The sequence below is a fragment of the Gopherus flavomarginatus genome, chromosome 20 (genome assembly GCF_025201925.1).
Source record: "Gopherus flavomarginatus isolate rGopFla2 chromosome 20, rGopFla2.mat.asm, whole genome shotgun sequence".
Classification (NCBI taxonomy): domain Eukaryota; kingdom Metazoa; phylum Chordata; order Testudines; family Testudinidae; genus Gopherus; species Gopherus flavomarginatus.
Window position 1 is genome coordinate 24,492,109 of NC_066636.1, and position 19,769 is coordinate 24,511,877.

Genomic DNA, 19,769 nt, shown 5'->3' on the forward strand with positions numbered 1-19,769 from the left:
ACAACAACGGGAGGGGCGGGGCCACACACCTGCGCAGAACCCCCCCCAGAACTTTTTACGACTCTTTGCGTGATTTGCTTTACGGCGGCACTGGCTGCCTCGGTTTACGGTAGAAGGGAGAGCTAGAGCGTGGCTCACGACAGTGGCCTTGGTTTTCGGCGGCGAGGGGGACGTAGCCGTACGACGTGGGAAGTTTCGCTTTACGGCCGCGCGCCCGAGGAGGATTGTGGGAAGTCGCCAGAGCGTCGGGCTGGTATCGCTTTACGGCGGCGCGGCACCAATCGGGCCGCGTTTGACGTGCGGCAGGGGGAGGTCGCGCAGCGGCCGCGCTTTGCGGTAGAGGGGCCGTCTGGCTTTACGGCAGTAGCGGGATGAGCCTTTACGAGCTGTTCCGGGGGTTCTTCGGCTTCCCGCGGGGTCGCAGGTTGGAGACGCGGAGCCGCCTGGACCGGACCCCCCCCCGGGCTCGGACCCCCCAGCCCAGCAACCCCCCCCCGCTCGGCCCCCCCGCCCGAGCCCAGTGCCCCCCCCCCGGCCTCGGCCCCCCCAGCCCAGCAACCCTCCCCCCCACGGGCTCGGCCCCCCCTCCCCGAGCCCAGCACACACACCCCGGCCCGAGCCCTCAGCACCCCCCCCCGCCGGGCTTGGCCCCCCCCAGTCCTCAGCCAGAGCCTGGCCCTTCCCCCACCCCCCAGGCTTGAGCTCCGCATCGTCCCCCGGCCAGAGCCTGGCACCCCCATCACTGCCCCTTCCTGGGCCCCACCCTCCTTCCCCTACCAGGCCTGACCCCAGGGCCCAGCACAACCCAGCTCACTTATGTCCCCCTGGCCCGAGCCAGGCTCTGCTGCCTGGCCTCTCCCCCGTCTTGGCCCCCCAAGCCTGGCCCCAACCCCACTTGGCCCCTCCTCATCCGCCCAGGCCCAGCCCGATCCTAGCACCCCTCTCTCCCCCCCAGGCCCAAGTCTGGCACCCCTCCCCCACGGTGGCAATGTCGTGGTGCTGGGCAAGGCTCCCTGAGGAGTGGGACATTCCCCCAGAGGGTGGGGGGCCTTCCCCTCAAATGCCAATGTGCTTTGCTGTGACTCCTCTCCCCCCACCCATAGGCCCCGAGACCCCTTCTTTGGGGGCATCACCCGGGATGAAGATGAGGAGGACGAATACGAAGGCCCCTCATTTGGGGTGCGCCCCGAGGACTTTGGGTTCAGCTTTGGCGGGATGCGCTTCCATGACAACTTTGGCTTTGATGAGCTTTTCCGTGACTTTAACGAGCTCTTCAACGAGATAGGGGCCTGGACCCTGCCCTGCCAGCCCTTCGGTAGGGTGCTGTGCTGGGTTGGGTCAAGAGTAGTGCTGGGCCTTTCCCTGTATGGGGCTGGTATTGGCTCTGAGCAGACAGCTCCATTGCCTGTGAATTTCTCTAGCCCCTGCTGTTTGATTGGCATCATCTGCTGGAGAGAGCACCTAGAGATAACGGGCTGCGAGTCAGGATTGAGGGGCACCAGCGGCCCTGGGGTGGGGATAGCCCAGGGTTGGGACAGCAGCACGGGGCGGGGGATACACATCACAGCTGAGGGCTGTTAGTAGAACAGGGGTGTGATGTGCTGCTTTCCCTCTTTGCTCCCTAGAGCTTCCTGGCACTGAGGCCGCCCCACCTGCCTCGGGCCACCTGAGTGAGGAGCAGAAACGGCAGGCGCTGCGGGACTCGATGCTCAAATATCCGGACAGTCACCAGCCCATGAGCTCTGCAGAGGGCCCGGTCCCTGGGAGGGACTTGGGGGACAGTGTGGGCCCTGCAGCCCCAGGCATGAGGCCTTGGCGGCCATTTGCTGGGGTGAGTGAACACATGGGAGCCTTCTCATCTGAGTCTCGCAGCAGCCATCTCTCTCGTTGCTGGCATGGCAGGGGCGCTGCCCTTGCTCTCTGTTGGTACCTCAGGGATAGCAGGGGCCCTCCTGGCAGGTGCTGGCACAAGCTGGTGGGAATAGGCCCCGCCAGAAAGCCAGACAGGTCTGTAACAAGCCATCAGAGGCCCCATCACTTGCCCTGTTTGCCACTGTAATGCCCCCATCCTCCATTAACTGGCTCTTTGCTTTCCATCCTAGCTGGGAGAGATGCATCCGGCTCCCCCGAGTGCCAGAGAGGACAAAGGTCAGTGCCTATCAGGTCTGGAGGCAGCTAGTGCCCTGGGGGGATTGCATGAGAGTCTGAGCTTTGGGGGGAGGGTGCAGCTGGGACTGCCAGGCTGTTCTGGCTGTGGTAGGTGCTGTTCCGGAGCTCCCAGGACTGGGAGGGGGCACCGAGGCCCTGAGCTCCTGCTGCTCCGTCTGGGGCACGAGACACATCTTGGGGTCATGGTTGCAGAGCCCCACTCTCTCCCAGGCCCTTCCCAGGATGGGGTCCCTGCGCTCCTGCCTCATGCATTTCCATCCTCTGCACAGATCTGGATTCCCGAGTCTCCTCGGAGGGGCTGGAGACCGTCCTGAGACCGGGCGAGCCAAAGGCCCACTCTTATTTCCAGAGCGTGTCCGTCACCACGGTGACGGGGCCTGATGGGGTGAGTGCTGCATGGCCAGGCATCAAGGGGCCGACTCCTCGGGGCTGTGGCGGAAAGGGCCGTCTCCTCCTTTCTCACTGGGGGCTTGCACATGTCGGCCTGGGAGCGGGGCGTGTTTGGTGTGGCTCCTGCTGGTGGCTGGGATAGTCCTTGGCCATCGGCTCAGCCACAGTGCCTATCCTGCACGGCCTGCTATGCCTCGTGGCTGCCGGAGACTTGGGCTCCCACGGGTGGGGCCGGGAGGGGCCAGGGCTGCTCTGGGCTGGGTGTGACGAGTGCCTGCCGTCCCATCCTCAGACTGTGGAGGAACGTCGGACGGTGCAGGACAGCCAAGGGCGCAGAGAGACCGTTGTTACCCGCCGCAGAGGGGATCAGACCCTTGTCACCACCATCCCAGAGGGTGGGCAGGGCAAGGACCCTCAGGAAGAGGACACCATCCCGGAGGATGGTGAGTGTGGGCCCGGGGCTGGGCTCTGCCACTGGCTGGGCCTGGGGGCGGGTGGAGAATGGAGCCAGTGGGGGAGTCAGGGCAAGGTTATTGGGGACTGTCTGGGAGCACTCGGCTCCATTGATCCTTCCTTCTGCTGTCCAGGAGAGCTGGTGCAGTTTGTGGGCGACTGGCAGCAGCAGGGGGGACTCCGTACTCCAAACCTGGGTGACCCCTTCTCCTTCCTGGAGACCTTCTTCCGTGGCTGGTTCTCAAGCCGATAGCCCTGGCTTCCCTTGGAGCATCCCTGGGAGTCCCTGTACGTAACCCTGGGGGGGCGTGCCAGGACGCAGGGCACAAGCATCCCTACTTCCTAGGCCCTGGAAGAGGGTGTCTCTCCAGCCTGCAGTGCGGGGGACTCTGCATTTTCAGCCTTCCCTCGCTGGCTGCCAGGGGAGACGGGGTGACTCTGCCTGCAGCTGCATTGAGCCTTGGCTGGCTGCCAGGCAGCAGGGTGACTGGTGGAGACACATTCCTGAGCTGGGCATTGCCTGCTGCAGTGATCTGGGGAGGGAGCTCGTGGCTCCTGGATTCAGCCCCCTGAGGGCTAGGGCTCGGCTGGCAGCAGGGTTAAGCCCGAGGCCAGCTCCTCAAGGCCTGGGCCCAGGCAGTGGCAGGCGCTTGGGGGCTCTCAGATGGGGCAGGAATGAGGCCCCACCTGCACTTGGGATGGGATAGTGGCAGCAGGCTCAGGGCTGGGGCATTGATAGTTCATCTGGTCTGACAGGTGGGGCCTGGCTGGCTGGCGGCTCTGCCCCATTGCAAGCCTGGCAGGCGCTCGCTTGCTCCCCTGGCCTCTCTTCTGGGTCTGCTGATGGGTGCTGGGGTGAGAACCAGGGGGGCATTCTCACTCCAGCTGCCCTGTATTGCAGGCGTGTCTGAAGCCCAGCAGCGAAACCCGAGGCTACGCCAGGCCCTGGTGCCCTGTGCCAGACGGGCTGCCAGCTTTCCAGGGGGCTCACTGAGCTGCAGTACAGGGGTGCTGTGTACATGCAGAGGAATAAAGTCTATTTCTGCTACAGGTGTGGTGTGAGCTGTCTGGGAGCGCCTGGTACCCGTCGGCGCCACTCTGTGCCCAGTCTGGGTGCTGGGGGGAGGGGTTGGCACCTTCCCTCCCATGTGCAGCCACTGGCTAGAATGAGATGGGGTTGGTGGCCTGCCCTGGAGGTGATGGGCATGCACCAGCTCTGAGGGCTGTGTGGTGCTGGGATAATGGAGACCCCTTAGCCGGGTACCACTGAGCCTGGGGTGAGGGCACGGCTGCTCTGGGATGGAGCTCAAGCTTACCCCAGCTGCTGGAGCACCCCGAGGGGTGAAGAGTCCTTGGCCCAGAGGTGAACAGCCCTGTGGCAAACGGCTGTAGGGCATTGCTGGCAGCACTGGCTGCAGGGCCTGCCTACCCTGGCTCTGCTCTCCTGCCTGCATGGTTCTGTCCTGTGCCAGCTAGTTACACGCACCCTGGCTCTGCCAACGCCTCCCCATGGCCTCTTGCAGGGACTGGGACTGGTCTGAGGCCGGTTTGCCGAGCCGCCTGCCTGGCACGCTGCAGTCAGGGCAGTGACAAGCTGTGGGGCTGCGGGTCAGGAATGAGGGGTCCCTGCAGTGTGGTGCGTGCCTACACAGTGCTGGGGTGAGCAGGGGAACAGTGAGGTGTCCGGGGTGGTTGGAGGGGGGAGGGTGCTGCCTTTCCCAAGCTGTCCCCACCCCAGGAGCATAATGGGGTTTCTCTGTGTCCCAGCACCCTGCGTAGGTAAGGGTGGGGCACCCACAGGTGCCCAGGACCCCAGCTGATTTCGCTGCAGAGACAGGGAGTTGACACATGTCTGGATGAGCTGTGGAGAGGAGCCAGCTGGAACCCTGGTGCCTGAAGTCTGACCTCATGCCAGAAGGTGCTAAGCATTCTGGGTACTGCTATGCAAATCGTCTCAGGGGGCACGGAGCTGAGAGTCAGTCTGTGTGGCGAACATGCTGCCCACCCTGCTGGGGGCACTGGGCAGTTCAGGCTGCTGCAGCCCCTCTCCCCTGCCCCAAAACGAAGGTCACGGCAGGTGCCCCCATCCTAGGCAGCTCCCAGCGGGAGCCCTGATGCTGGGCTGAACTGGCATGAAATGGGGCCAGTAGCAGCCATGTGGGGCCACAGCTCCCAGCATGTGGTCCTCCAGAGGTCGGAGCCCTTGGCCCTTGGGACCATGGTCACCTTCCCACATGGCCCAGGCTGTGTGAACTGGAGAGGAAGAGATGCCCCTGTGCCCTGACTGGGTCAGCCTCCAGCATTTGTCAGTCAGTCACACTAGCTCCCGTCTGCTCCAACACAGGTCCCCCAGGAGTGTATGCTGGTCTGCTCCCCGCCTCCCCCAGCCATGCCCCCTTGCCCTGTGGGGGCTGAGAGTCAGGTAGATCAGCTCCCTGTCCCTGTGGTTCCTTGGGCAGGTGATGGGCACAGAGCTGCTGATGCTGGGCATCGTGAATGCAGGAACAAGGCATCCCCCAGGGGCCGCGGGGCGGATGGTTCTGGTTAGTGTCCTCTCCATGGGCTCCTGCTGCGGCTGCACCAGCCCTGGGACTTCAGGCTGTGACTCCATATATGTGGCAGGCTGGGGCACCCAGGTCTTCGATGGGGGTGAAAGCAAAACCCCTGTGGGTGGTGAGGGTGCTCCGGGCACCGGGCCAGCTCCAAGGTACTGTGGGGGCCAGAAGGGGCTCAGGGTCCCAGCGTGGCGCTGGTGCTGAGCTGGCAGCTGGAGGAAAGAGGAGAGTAAAAACTCCCTGGGCACTGTCTCCTTTGCAGAGGCCTGGGTGGGGCCGGCGGAGGGACCATTCCTGCCTAGTTCCCTTTAGCTGGTCAGAGGGAGCTCGAGCACCATGGAGGGGGTGGGGGGCACGTCTCTGGGCTCTGCCCTGCCACAGGCTGAGCCCTTCAGCCAACAGGAAATGTAACCAACTCTGGTGGCAGCTCCTGCCTGTGGGGGGCTGGGCTGCTGGCCAGGGGCACAGAGCAAGGAAAGGGTGTGGGGCACATTCTCTGCTCTCCAGCAGCTGCCACCCCCTCCTGCATCCCCCTGCCTGTCCTTAAACACAACCCTGGCCGGGTCTGGCTCAGGAGCACCCGTCCCCTTTCATTTACCCCAGGGCCCCGTGGTGCTGCATTGCATGGCTCTTTGCTGGGACCCAGCCCCTGCCAACTGCACTTTGACACTGAACAGTGCTTCAGTCTGCTCTGGTTTGCAGCTCCCCCCCACCCCCACGTCTGTGCCAGGGCTGGGCTTTGGCCCCCAGGCCACTCCCCTCCCTGCATCCCAGAGCCCAGCATGTGCTCGGTGTAATCCCCTCTTCCCACCAACGCCCTGGCTCCGCGTCCCTTGGCACGTCTGACCTGCCCCTCGCCCTGTGCGGTCTGGAGGGGGCACCCCCCAGCACGTCCAGTTGTGGGCTCTGCCCTCTACCAGCTGTTTATGGAGTTGCCCAGGAAAAGCCCCAGCTGAGAGCGGAGATGGGCTGAGCTTTGCCATCCATCCTTGTGCAGGAGGCTGGGCCAGACAGGGCATAGGAGGGGCAGGAAATCTTTCTGCCCTTAACGTCCCCTGGGTGAAGTGTGTGCAGATACATGTCTGAGCCGCAGTCCCTACCTGCAGCATCCTCCAGGGTCAACCTGCTGTTACAGCTGGGGCAGACACGGACAGATTGAAGGCTCTAGGTAAATCCCAAGCAGAGATGGCACAGGCTGGCTTGTGACCAGGTGAGAAGGGATCAGGGACAGCAATCTTACCCCACTGGCGACCTGAGATCCCCAGGCCTGGCAGCACTGCAGAAGGGGAGAAGTGCCCTGCTACTCTGCAAGTCAGCGCTGGGGAATTAACCAGCAGGTCCCATCCTGGCAAGAGCAACTGATGGATTCCGGTGCAATTGGCACATAGTGGCTGCTCGGTGCAGGACGCTGGGGTTCCTCGGGCATCCTCATGTGTGTGGATCCAAGAGATTTCTCGGTCCTTCCCCCTCACCGTTGGTATCGACATGAAATGGCCAGCGGCTGGCGCTCCCGGGCCCTGAGCTGGCCACAGCAGACATGCTGGTAAGAATGGTTTCAGTAACTGTTGTTAGGGCCACAGCAGAAGTTCTGCTCTTGCACATCAGAAAATAGCCAGAGGACACTGTGGTGAGGGGGGCTGGTTTAGTGCACTAGGGCTCGTAGAAGAGGGCGGGGGGGGGGGATTGCCAGTAGGGACAGATGAGGAAGAGGGGAGGTCAGGGGGCTGCAGCTTTGGGATTGAGGGCAGCAGCAGGGCTGTGTAGCTAGCATTAGCCAGGCCCAGGGGGCCCCTTTAGGGGTTGGGTTTGCGGCCTGCCACTGAGCCAAGCCCCTGCCTGGGACTCCAGGCTGGCTCAGTCTCTGCCTCCCTACAGACCCAGCTCCCCCCAGCACAGGAAGTGAAAGTCAAGCCATCTCGTCCCATCCCCGGCCCCACCGCTGGCTGCACCCGCTATCTCCCCGCCCCACCCTTATCAGGCTCACAGCCTGGCAGGGCAGGCAGCCAGCAAGCATGATGCCAGCACGCCCAGCCCTGGTGCAGCATTTCCTGGGGTGCGCGTGTGCCCCACTAGAGGCCGCCACTGCCCCTTGCACATGGGCTTATACACACACACACACACACACGCACACGCCAGCTGCCAGCTGCAGCATTCCTGGCCTTCCAGGAGCGCCCAAGAATGTGAGCTGAGCAGGGCGGGAGACAGAAGCTGGGCCTGCCTGACTGCCCCAGACCCTGGGCTGCTTCCTTCCTAGATCCCAGTGCAGCAAACGCCAGGGGGGCTCGGCTGTACGAGGCACCGTGCAATGTGGAGCAGGAAGCCGGAGCAGGGGTTGGCCCAGATTCCGGCTGGGAAGGGCCTAGAGGGAGCAGGGCAGTGGAATTCCCCTGCTGATAAATCCCTGAACCTGCTACTCCAGGGCTCCCAGAGTCACCGGCACCTCTGGAGTTGGAGCAGTCTGGGCAGCTTAGCCTGGTCCAGGCTCTGAGCTGAGGTAGCTCCGGGGACCAGGCCAGGACTGTGCTGACTGTTCCCTAGGGCTGGGGTGTAAATGTCCCATGGCTCCCCTCAGCCTGTTATAAACCTGTGTGACTCCCAGACCCACCCCTTACCTCCTAGCCACCCCCACTGCCCCCATCCTCCTCCAGGCTAAAGGCAGCCTCCTGTGGGGGGAGCGGGGGAGAGAACAGCTGCCGCTGCTTGTCAGAGGTGTCTGCTCTGCAGTGAGGGGTGACGTGGTTGCAGGGACAGCACCAGCCAACGGTGGTGGTGGTGGTGGGGTGCGGCTGGTGGAGGCTACCGGCCCAGCATGCAGTGCAGAGCGGCCGTGTCTGTGTCATGCCCCAGAGCTGCTGCCATCTCTGTGGGTGGGTGGCTCTGTGCCCGGGGTGGGCAGCAGGAGGGCGTCCCCTGCTGGCCGTACCAGTCACTACAGCACTGTACAGGGTGTAAAACACACAGCTGGCTCCAGGCCGGGATCAGGGGCTGGCGTGTGGGACCAGGTGGGTGGGACCATTGGCGTTGACCATCAAATCACACTTGACTATTCGCAGCCAGGCGATGTGGCGGTGAGGTAGGGGCTGCCTTGCCGGGTTTGCTTGGCACGGACTGAACATGTGCTGCCCTGAGCAGCAGCCTGGTGATCAGTTCGGAGCCAGATGAATGCCAGGGTGACCAGGTGGGGGCGGTGATAGCCCAGGTCTGCAGGGGCAGGGACGGGCTTTCCAGCTCTCACCCGGCATGGCCAGGCCTGGAGAACAGCTGGGCCGGGCTCCAAACCTCCTCTCCCCACAGAGCCTGGTTCCTTAAAAGATCCTCCCTCACCCACCTTGTGTCTCTGTGCTGCTGGGACCACAGGGTACAACAGCACCGCAGGCAGAGAAGGAGCCGGCAGCCAGGGAGCGAGACAGGATCCGAGGGGGAGGACCAGGTTAGCCCTAAGCTAGCCAGAGAAGGGGCCAGGGGGCCGGGTACCAGGTCACGGCTGGCCAGAGAAGAAGCCAGGCAAGCCAGGTAGCACAGGGGGACAGAGGGGGGCCGGGTACCAGGTCAGGGCTGGCCAGAGAAGAGGCCAGGGGGGTCGGGTACCAGGTCAGGGCTGGCCAGAGAAGGGGACAGAGAGGGCCGGGGGAGGGGTCCCAGGGGTCCGGGTCAAGACAAGCCCGAGAAGGGTCTGGGGGCTGGGTACCAGGGCTGGGGGAAGGGTCCCGGGGGGCCGGGGGAAGGGTCCCAGGTGGGCCAGGTCAGGACTAGCCGGAGAAGGGTCTGGGGGCTGGGTACCAGGGCTGGGGGGCTGGGGGAAGGGTCCCAGGGGGCTGGGTCAGGACTAGCTGGAGATGGGGCTGAGGGGACCGGGGAGGGGCCGGGTACCAGGGCTCAGGGGCCTGGGGGAAGGGTCCCGGGGGGGCCGGAGAAGGGGCCAGGTACCAGGGTTGGGGTTTGGGGGAGGGGTCCCGGGCAGGGGGTGGGTACCAGGGCTGGGGGTCCGGGGGAGGGGTCCTGGAGGTCCAGGTCAGGACTAGCCGGAGATGGGGCTGGGGGGGGGGCCGGGGAGGGGTCCCAGGCAGGCGGGGGTACCAGGGTTGGGGGGCTGGGGAGGGGTCCCGGGTGTACCAGGGCTGGCGGGCCGGGGGAGGGGTCCCGGGGGGCGGGCAGGGGGTACCAGGCTTGGGGGGCTGGGGAGGGGTCCCGGGTGTACCAGGGTTGGGGGGCCGGGGAGGGTCCCCGCGGCCAGGGGCTGCACCGGGCCCGGTTCCCAGGCAGGAGCCGAGCTGAGCCCCGCGGATCCCGCCCCCCCCCGGCGCGCCAGGGGTTAACTCGCCCCCCAGCCCCCCATGGCAGCTCCGCAGCCGGCCGGGCTCTGCCTCTTTCATCACTTCCGCCCCCCCCCCCCCGGCGCTGGCACCGAGCTGGGGCTGCGCGCAGCACCGGGGCCGCCTCCCCCACGCCCCGCGCACCCGCCGCTGCAAGGACGGGGCGGGGGGGCTGCTCGCAGAGGTGAGGGGGCGGGGGGAGTGCAGGCGCGGCCCCCCCGGATGGGGCTCTGCAGCGGTGGGGGGCGCCAGGCAGCGGCTCCTGGAGGTGATGGAGAGAGCGGGGGGGGCTCCTGCAGGGAGGGGAGGGGGATGCTGGGGGGAGGGGGCAGGACGGGGGGCTCCTGCAGGGAGGGGAGGGGGATGCTGGGGGGAGGGGGCAGGAAGGGGGGCTCCTGCAGGGAGGAGAGGGGGATGCTGCGGGCGCGGGGAGGCAGGAGGACGATGCGGGATCTGCTCCCAGGTTCTCCGCCCGGCAGCGGGGGACGCCGTGGGGAAGGGTTTTCCCAGCCCCGCTCCGGTTTTTGGCGCGGGCTGGGGGGGGCTGTGCGGCCCGACTCTGGCTCTGGTTGCGGCTGGAGCAGAATCTGCTTTCGTGTCACCCGGCCTGGGAGAGCCCCCCCGGCCCGCGCCGCATCCCGGCCTGGGCCGCTCCCTGGGGTGGGGGGGACCCAGATCCCCCGTGCAAGAGGCACAGATTTACCCCCGAGTTCTGTACGCCCCCGCTGGAGCCCAGCCCCCCCCCCCCGCAACCCCCACGTGGGGACCGGGCCCCACGGGTCTGACCGCATGTGGGGGGAGCTGGGAGAGTCCCAGCCCAGCTGGCTTTGGCTCCAAATGCGCTGGGGACATATTTAAACCTGGCAGGTGGGTTTTTGGGGGGCTCTTCTCCCCCCCCCACCAGGGGCTGGGGGAGCCCAACTAGCCCCTGGGCGCAGAAATCAGCCAGGTCCCCTGGGGCTGTTTGTTTTAGTCTTATTCTGCATCTCAGAGTAGCACCTGGGGGGCCCTGCCCGAGATTGAGGGCTGCCCCCTTGTACTGGGCCATGACTGAGAACCCCGGGCCACTCCCTTGTGCCAGATGGACTGAGGATTGGGGCCGCCCCGCGCTGTGCAGACCCAGGGAAACACATTCCCTGCAATCACCTCTGAATGGGCCTAGGCAGGATTATTCTCCCCTTTTACGATTGGCACCGGAGGCCCAGAGGGCATCAGTGATGCGTCCAAGGGCCCTTGGGGTGCCGGTGGCAAAGCTAGGAATGGAACCGAGCTCCCTGGTGTCCCAGCTGGGTGCCCTGTCCCAGGTCAGCCTCCTCTGAGCAGTTGCAGCCAGGCAGGAGATGTCTGGTGCTGCAGCCCTGTGGCGCTGGGCACTGTGCGGGCAGAGGGAGATGGAGGCCCTGCATGCAGTCCGAGCTGTCTACCCCCAACACTGTAGGGGTTACAGGCCCCTAGTGGGGTGAGGAGACCTGTTCACCCCCCACTAGAGCCCGCTCCCCTCCCAGAACTGGGTAGAGAACCCAGGAGTCCTGGCTCCCAGCCCACCCTGCTCTAACCACTAGACCCCGCCCCCCTCCCAGAGCTGGGGAGAGAACCCTGGAGTCTGGGCTCCTGTCTGGGCCTGGGCTACTAGATTATGGTGCCCCTGCACCCTTGGCTTGGTCTCTCTGCTCTGGGTAGCCCCTCCTGGAGTGTTCTCTGCCCCCAAGGCCCAGCTGCTGCCACCTGTGGAGTCCCCAGCGGTGTGGGCATGGGGCAGGGAGGAGGGTGAAGTGAGGGCCCTCCCCCCCCATCTCGGGGCCCCATGTGCTTCAGGCTCCCCCCTGCCCCCTTCATTATGGTCTCTGCACCTACTGCCTCTGACCCATCCCCCTCCATTTCCTGTCCCTCGGCTCTCAGGTCGTGATGTGGCTGCTGGGCCTGGCTCACTGATCTGCACCTCGTGACCACAGGCAGGGGCGTGATGAGCAGCCAGGACACCTGAGTTCTCTGCCCGGCCATGCCACTGCCTGTGCGGCCTTTCCCCACCGTTCAGGCTCTTGCCTCAGTGACACCTCCGTGGCCCCATCCTGTGCTGGGTGTGTCACTGATGGAGGCCGGTGGCAGTGTTATCCGGGGAGAGGGAGCCCTGGGGGAGTCTTCAGGAGCCTGGAGGGGAGTCAGAGTCGAGCTAGGGATGCGCTGGCAGCATCCCCAGGGTCTGCACAGACACCCAGGGAGAGAAAGACCATCCCCACTTCACAGGGAGACTGTCTCAGAGCTGGGAACTGAACCTAGGTCTGCCAAATCACAGACCAGCACCCGAACCACTGGGCCAGCTAGCCTCTGTGCCTCAGTTTCCCCTCTGAAAGTTGGGGGGATGCTGGAGCAGGGGAGTGGGATGCATGGGGCTGTACTCTCTGTGCTGCTAGTGGCTCTGACATACCCATGTGAGGCTCTGGTCAAACTGCCTGCAGCCTCTCTGGGGCTCCTAGGACATAGTGCAAAGAGATCTAGGACAGGGCCTTGCGCCCAGCTTCCCTGCACTAGGGTCTCTGGGAGCAGCCTCCAGCTATCTCTCTTCCCTGGGCAGGGTGCTCTGCATGGGAGCTGAATGCCTGGGACTCCGGCTCTCTGGGCGGGTTGGAGACATCTCCCTGTGGGGTGGGCCAGGCACGTCCGCAGGCAGGAGCTCCAGATGCTGCTGCCCCTGCTGCCCACGGATGCTGGACAGGAAACAGTCAAGCCCCTGGGTGCTGCCATGCGTGGGGCTCCTGATTCCCTATCGCCCCAGGTCTGATCGTTCTGAGGCTCCCGCCATGCTGATCCCAGCAGCGACTGTCTCAGATCCCTGGGGCTGGCCCTGAGCTCCGTGTCTCCTCGGGGGCCATGCGCAGAGCTGTGCGCCCTAGTAACCTGGCTCATCGGGTGTGTCTGGGGCAGGTTGGGAGGGCCAGGCCTGGGCACAAGGGATGGCGGTTCCAGGCCTGCACCATACGCAGCGCCTCTGTTGACAGCGTGTGAATGGGGCCTGTACTGTGCATTCCCCCCACTCCCAGCCTGGAGCAGGCCGGCTGCAAGCAAGCGGCTGCCATCCTAGCTCCTGGCTGCCCACGTATGGGCAGGTGTGGGAGGAGGCGCAGCGAGCCAGACGTGAGGGTCTGAGCCCTGCCCCAGGGTCCCACAGCCACGTGTCCCTGGGGCTGCATAGCTGAGCTGTGTCCTGGGCCGCTCATCCTGCTGGGCGGGGAGGCTCCCAGGGAGCAGCTCTGCCAGCTGGGGCTGCCTCCACTCCCCACGGGCCCCATCGGGCACGGGATACCTGGGACTATCCCCCAGAGTGGGAAGGGGGTGCAGAAACTGGGGTGCGTCTAGGGACTTACTAGAACATCTGCTGAGCGATGTGGGGCAGGGCTGGGGTAGCAGGGGGCTGTAGGTCGGAACCGAGGAGCATGGACAGAGGTCTGTGTGCAGCGGGGGCAGGGGGTGCATTGCTGGTTGGCACTGAGGGGTTCAGGCTGTGTTGGCTCTGGTCAGTTTGACTTGATCACAATCACCCCCAATTCCCTCCCCTCCCTCAGCCGCCAGGAGGGAGTTGGGGGGAGCCATAGAAGCTGCCAGCACTTTCTAGGCTGTGGGTCCTGGAGCCGCAGGGTGGGAAGTGGGGTCTCTGGCTCTCCTGACGTGTTTCTCTCCCCCTTCCCCTCAGTGCAGGGTCTCCCATGGGCCTGACTAGCCGGCCGTGGATGCCATGGAGCTGTGTGCAAAAAAACACCCCCCAGGTAAGAGGTCCTCTGGCCCCGAGGGGCGGGTCCGTGTAATGGGAGCGGCACATTTTCCTTCTGCTAGTCCCATCCACTGCTGGAGCGCAGTTCCTTTAAATATTTAAATGAGGCTGGAGGGGGCTATCATCTGGGGCCAGTGAAGGGTTTCGGTGCCAATGGGGTTCCATGGGGTCAGACGTACACTGCAGACATTGCTTCTCTTCAACCCGCCTTGCCCTGGGGCCTGCAGCTCAGGTTCGGGTTCCTGTGTGACTGGGACGGGGTTGGAGAGCTGGGAGTGCTTGTATGTCCCCTGGGGCACAGAGTTCCCACCCCCTTAATCTCTGGGGGGGCGGGGTGTGGAGTTTCTACACTCCAGAGCTCTGACCCGAAACCAGATCCAGATTGAGAGGCTTCCGATGGTGGGGGGCTGAGCTGGGGAGGAATGGCCATCAGAGCTGGGGGGCTGCGGGTCAGGACTGGGGGACCCAGCGGAGCTGGGGGGCTGCGGGTCAGGATTGGGGGGCCCAGTGGACCTGTGGGTCAGAATTGGGGGGCCCAGTGGAACTGGGGGGCTGCAAGTTGGGATTGGGGCCCAGCCGAGCTGTGGGGCTGCAGGTTGGGATTGTGGGGCCCAGTGGAGCTGTGGGTCAGGATTGAGGGGCTCAGCTGAGCTGTGGGGCTGCAGGTCAGGATTGGGGGGCCCAACCAAGCTGGGGGTCTATGGGTCAGGATTGCGGGGACAGCTGAGCTAGGGGACTGCAGGTTGGGAGTGAGGGGCCCAGTGGAGCTCGGGGTCTGTGGGTCAGGATTGGGTGCCCAGCTAAGCTAGGGGGCTGCAGGTTGGGATTGGGGGGCCCAACCAAGCTGGGGGTCTGTGGGTCAGAACTGGGGGGCCCAGCCGAGCTGAGGGGCTGCGGGTCGGGAGTGAAGGGCACTGGCAGAGCTGGGGGGGCAGGGTGGGCACATGTCCCATCAAGGTTATCCTGTATCCGGAGTGTCAGCTATGGGCTGGCGTAGTGGCCCTGGCGGGGGGCATGTGCAGGGCCCGTCGTTCTCTGGCTGACCCGGGTTCTGTTGCAGAGGAAGAAAGGCGGGTGAAGGCCAATGCCCGAGAGTACAACGAAAAGTTCCAGTATGCGGTGAGTGCCATCGAGCCCATGGGGGTGTGTGGCGACTGCCCCGCCTTGCAGGGCCTGGCTAGTATGGGCAGCTGGGCATGGCTGATGGGGTGGGGGTCAGTGACCCATAGACTCTCTGTCTCCAGGCCCACCCCAAAGGTTTCTCCCCATCTGTCCCTGTGCCCCTAACTCTGCTCTCCCCTCCTGCGCAGGGTCACTGCCGAGGCGGCTCTGGCTTGGGTTCCCCGCGTGGGGCTGGGGGCGTGGGACCCAGTGGGGAAATGCGGGTCTGCGGGGAGGTGGCTCTGCCTGGGGTATGTGGGGCGTGCAGTGCTGGGGGATCGTGGTTCTGAGTTGCGGGTCACTGTCCTCGTCTGACTCCTCTGGGGGTCGGGGGTAGGAGCTAAAAATAGGCTTTTGTCCATGAGAAAGTTCTGCTGCTGAGTAGCTATTAATAATGCGGAGCTGAAGGCTCTGGGATGTCCCGGTGGGGGGGCTGCCACCACAGCCGGGCACCACACCTCCCTCCTCCTGGCTTCTGGAGGGCCCACGGGAGTCCCCGATGCATTTACATGTCTGGCTACTTAACCAGCTGCTTCTGCCAGCGCTGTGGTGGCGGGATGGGAGCAGTTCACCTTGGCCTTTCCCCCCGCCATTTTTTGCTGTGGGAGGGGGCAGGGAAAGGTTATTTTTAGCTGTTCCTCGGGCCCAGCCTCTTGCTCTTCTTGGTGCTATTTCAGGACAGCTTGTGGGGTGGGGGGTGTGTGTCTGGCATTGGGCTGTGGTGGTGCCTTGCCTGGCGAGCTGTCAGAGGGTGGGGCCAGAGATGCTGGTTCCGCTTGTTCGCCTCGTCCTCCCTCCTGGGGCTATCGACCCCCCCCCCGTGTACAGGGGGGTAAACAGAGGCCGAGAGAGGGCCCCTGCGAGTCAGAGCTGGGAACAGAACCCAGGAGTCCAGGCTGCCAGCTCAGACAGTGGTTTTCCTCCTCTCTGAGCCTGGGGTGAGTGGAATGTAGGAGAGCTGGGGTGGGGAGGGATTCTTAGGGGGTCCCCATGGTTGGGGTTGGGCCCTTCAGAGTGGGACCCGTGGTCCGTGTCTCCCCTAATCCTGCCCATCTCCCACTGTCTCTCTCCAGAGCAACTGTATCCAGACTTCCAAGTACAATATCGTCACCTTCCTGCCCGTCAACCTCTTCGAGCAGTTCCAGGAAGTGGCCAACACCTATTTCCTCTTTCTCCTCATCCTGCAGGTGGGGGGACACGGCCCCTCCCTCCCTGGGTAGCGTACAGTGGCTGGCTTGGGGGGGTCCCCTGGGGAGGGGAGGGGATGGGCCCCGGGGTGGAACCCTGCTGGGGATCCCTGCCTAGGCTAGTGGGGCCCAGTGCCTTCTGCATGCAGCATCCCTCCCTGCACGGGTGCCCCTTCTGGCCGGGCTGGGTAGCCCTGGGGTCCCCGGGGCGGCGATGGTGGGGTGCCCTTTGTGTGTAATCGCACCCCCCTCTCTCCAGCTGATCCCCCAGATCTCCTCACTCTCCTGGTTCACCACCATCGTGCCTTTGGTTCTCGTCTTAACTATCACAGCTGTCAAAGATGCCACTGACGACTACGTGAGTGATGCGCCATGCCCGGGGTGGAGGGCGGGGTGCAGGGGGGAAGCAGCATTCCTTCCAGCTGCCCTGAGCATGGGGAGGTGAAGCTGGGTCCGCTGTCCAGTGTGTGGTCCGGATGGAGCCGGGCACTGCTCGGGGGCAAGAGGACGGGCACTACCAGGCCAAGCTGCTGTCCCCCCTACTCCTGGGAAGGCCCAGGCTCGGCAGCCCGTGTTGGGTGCAGGTGGGGGGAATGGGGCCCCTCCTGGGATCCCCTGACCGAGGTCTTTGCCCTCCCCTTCCAGTTCCGCCACAAGAGCGACAACCAGGTGAACAATCGCCAATCTCAGGTGCTGATCAATGGAACGTGAGTGTCCTGGGGCCCCGGCCTGAGGGAGGCCCTGGGGGACCACAGGGAGGCAGGTTCCCCAGCTGAAAATGGGCTGTCTGCCTCCCCCAGCATCCGGCACAGAAGTTCCGTGGGAGAGGGGCTGTGGGGAGCAGGCCTCCTCTGAAGAAGGGGTGGGGGGTGGTGGTTCAGAGCCGCTGCTCTCATGGGCTCAGGCAGGGAAAGGCCTTGGAGCACAGGCATGGCTGAGATGGGAGGGGAGGGTGGGGGGCTCCTGCTCCCCAGACCCCCTGACTCTGCTCCTCTCGCCCCCACAGCCTCCAGCAGGAGCAGTGGATGAACGTACGTGTCGGAGACATCATCAAGCTGGAGAACAACCACTTTGTGGCGGTGAGTCCAGCCCTGCAGCCTGTGTGCGGAGCCCCCAACCCAGAGCTGCCTTCCAGGTGGGGGGCAGGAGTCTCTCCCCTATCCTAGGGGTGAGGGGTCCTCCCCTGGGGATGCGCTAGCACCTGCCACCTTGGCAAGAGGCGGTCTGGGCAGCCGGCGGCAGGCTGGCCTGCCTGGGTCTCGGCGGGGCGAGGAGCCTGCGTCTCCCCCAGTGGCAGGGATACGGAACGTCAGGGTTGGGGGAGGCGGCAGGGACCCCCATGGCAGCTCAGCCCTGGCTGTTCCTCTTCCCCAACAGGCTGACCTCCTGCTCCTCTCCAGCAGCGAACCCCATGGGCTATGCTACATAGAGACGGCCGAGCTCGATGGGTGAGTGACCTCGTCTCTCTTCCTCCCGGCCAGCCGCTAGGGGTGTGAGGGGCACCCCAGCATGGATGCTGCATCCTTCAGTAAGGCCGTTCAGAGCCAGCAGGATCCGCAAGCCAGGGGCAGTGTGGGGCCTCAGCGCCTCCCAGACAGAGCCTCTGGGCTGCAGGCCTCCTGCTTGGCCCCGTCAGCTCTGCCCAGCGAGTCCGACTGAGCCAGACACCTCCGGCCCCTGCTGGGTCCCCCCCCCCCCCCCCCCCCCCCGTGTTGGCAGGGCACCCGGCAGCGTTTTCAGAGTACTTGGGTTTCTTGGCCCCAGAGCCCAGTGTGGGGAGTCCGAGACTCGTCCACAGAATAAAGGTTACGTTATCGGTTTGCCTGGCCCACATCCCACGCAGCCGGCGCAGTGTCTCTCTCCCCAAAGCCAGCCCTTATCCCGGCTCCCGCAGGCCCGGCTGAATTCAGAAGAGTCCCGGGGGTGAGCGTCGCCCTGGCCAGTTTCGTGACACAGCTCTGCCCCGGAGCAGTTCGTCCCCCAGTTGGCACCCTCAGGCTGGTAATGCCAAGCCCAGTGAGTTGCTGCCCGGCATGACCGCAAGCCGTTCCCGCACTGGCACGGCCGCTGGCCAGGACAGGGGCATCGCGCTAGGCCCTGCACAGACGCAGTGGGAGACGGCCTGTCCCCAGCACTCGCGCTACATGCACGAGACAGACCCAGGCTGGGCAGGGAATGGGGCCAGGTGTTCAGGCCCCTGTTCTGTGCCCTCGCTCCGGCCCACGCTGCCTCTCCTCCTTCCAGAGAGACCAACATGAAAGTGCGCCAGGCCATTCCTGTCACCTCGGAGCTCGGGGACATCAGCAAGCTGGCCCAGTTTGATGGTGAGTGCGGGGGCCAGGGCAGCCCTGCACGCTCAGCCTTTCTCTCTCTGCATTCTCATTACGTGCTTTGGGGATGGCACTTTTGGGGGTTACCTGAGGGGTTGAGGGTAAATTCCTACCCCTGCTCACAGCGAGAGGGAGCCCAGTCTGTGCCCACCAGGGGAAACGCTGCCCAGCCACCAGCTGCTGGCCACACAGGCGCTCTGCTCCGGGAGCCCTCCCCTTTCCCGGTGCAGCCCAGCGGTTTACACAGCCCACGTCAGTACACTCAAGTGCCCCATCCCCAGCTTCCGGCACCCCCAGTGGGCACCGACTCCAGGGAAGCAGGGCCCCTGGTTTCCCCCCAGTTCGACACTGTCCTTAGCACGAGGCACTTTTGCAGGTTTGGAGTAAAGCCAACCTGCCGTTGGTTTAGCAGAGCTCGAGGGAGAGTCCAACTCAAGCCAGGCTCAGATCTGGGAACGTAAGGCCGCACATAAAAGGAAAACATAAGATGCAGTTTATAGCCTGGCCTTAGTAACCAGCGACTTTCCTGTCTCATTTGGCATTTCTCACCCACTGCCTGGTCCCTGCAGCACTTGTCCCGGCCAGAGAGTTGGGACCCCTGAGCCAGCCCCTGTTGGCGGAGTCCCTGTCATGGGTCACCCTTTGGGCTAGTTCTGCTCCCACATACTCTGAGCCCAGCGGCCCCTCTGCCAAGAGCTCTCGGGGCTGGCTGTCTCCCTGGAGGTCCCTGGCCAGGAAACACAGGCTGTCTGGCGGTGTCCTTGTCCCCAGCCTGGCTGGGGCAGCTCCCTGCCTCCCCTCTCACGGCACCTCACTCTGAAATTGTTTCCCACACACACACACCTCGCAGTGCCGACCCCATGGGGCCAGGTACTGAGGAGATGGTCAGACACGGGGTGATCGACCTGCTGGCTCCTGCCAGGTGTATCTGTGTCACCGGGCTGTAGGTGGGACCAGCCTGCTCCCGCCCCGCTCCCTCCCATGCCCCATGCTGGGAGGGGCCGGGAATGTCTGAATGAAGCTCTCAGCCCAGCCTGAATCCCAGCCCCTGTGCCCGGGTTGCCAGAAGCCTGTGGGTCTGGGCTGAGGGGTACCAGGCTGCTGGCTCTCTCCCCAGGTGAGGTGATCTGCGAGCCCCCCAACAACAAACTGGACAAGTTCAGCGGGACCCTGTACTGGAAGGAGAACAAATACCAGCTGAGCAACCAGAACATGCTGCTGCGGGGCTGCATGCTTCGCAACACCGAGTGGTGCTTTGGCCTCGTTGTCTTCGCAGGTGGGGGCATGGGGGTGGTGGTTGTATTAACGCCGGGGCCTGTCCCCTCTCCCCACGGCCTGCTCTGCCATGTAATCAGTCCTCTCCATGGAGGGGGCTGTTCCCGGCCCTACGAGCGACCAGGTGTCAGACAGAGCTTCAGTGGGGTGTCACAGACTCACAGGTCATG

At 64.7% G+C, this 19,769-nt stretch overlaps 2 protein-coding genes across 8 annotated transcripts in view; both read left to right on the forward strand.

The window, feature by feature from the left end:
* Positions 1-250: 250 nt before the first annotated feature.
* On the forward strand, positions 251-4,100 carry HAX1 (HCLS1 associated protein X-1). Of its 3 annotated transcripts, XM_050930821.1 has the most exons (8): positions 257-424; positions 1,104-1,315; positions 1,626-1,831; positions 2,103-2,148; positions 2,439-2,554; positions 2,852-3,002; positions 3,147-3,300; positions 3,914-4,060. In XM_050930821.1, exons 1-7 carry the CDS (start codon positions 372-374, stop codon positions 3,263-3,265), a joined length of 903 nt encoding a protein of 300 aa, XP_050786778.1. In that variant the 5' UTR covers positions 257-371; the 3' UTR covers positions 3,266-3,300; positions 3,914-4,060. The 3 variants fall into 3 exon arrangements, with proteins under 3 accessions (XP_050786776.1, XP_050786778.1, XP_050786777.1); XM_050930819.1 differs by lacking the exon at positions 3,147-3,300 and having other exon boundaries at positions 251-424; positions 3,914-4,100; XM_050930820.1 differs by having other exon boundaries at positions 3,147-4,060.
* A 2,935-nt stretch (positions 4,101-7,035) lies between these two features.
* ATP8B2 (ATPase phospholipid transporting 8B2) overlaps positions 7,036-19,769 on the forward strand; it is a 31,000-nt gene continuing 18,266 nt past the window's right edge. For 3 of the 5 annotated variants that reach the window (XR_007770610.1, XM_050930786.1, XM_050930789.1), the window contains exons 1-10: positions 9,966-10,064; positions 13,574-13,641; positions 14,707-14,765; positions 15,881-15,994; positions 16,254-16,352; positions 16,640-16,701; positions 17,001-17,073; positions 17,372-17,442; positions 18,239-18,318; positions 19,442-19,600. Coding sequence is in view for 4 of the 5 variants with exons in the window: in XM_050930786.1 (XP_050786743.1) it covers positions 13,611-13,641; positions 14,707-14,765; positions 15,881-15,994; positions 16,254-16,352; positions 16,640-16,701; positions 17,001-17,073; positions 17,372-17,442; positions 18,239-18,318; positions 19,442-19,600 (748 nt within the window). In the remaining variant the exon portion in view is untranslated. The other 2 variants (XM_050930788.1, XM_050930787.1) reach the window with 2 other exon arrangements.

Coding starts and splice junctions, on each gene's coding strand:
- HAX1 (XM_050930819.1), top strand. CDS start 372: ATGAGCCTTTACGAGCTGTTCCGGGGGTTCTTCGGCTTCCCGCGGGGT. Junction 425..1,103: donor GGCTTCCCGCGGGGTCGCAG/GTTGGAGACGCG, acceptor CCCCACCCATAG/GCCCCGAGACCCCTTCTTTG. Junction 1,316..1,625: donor CCTGCCCTGCCAGCCCTTCG/GTAGGGTGCTGT, acceptor TTTGCTCCCTAG/AGCTTCCTGGCACTGAGGCC.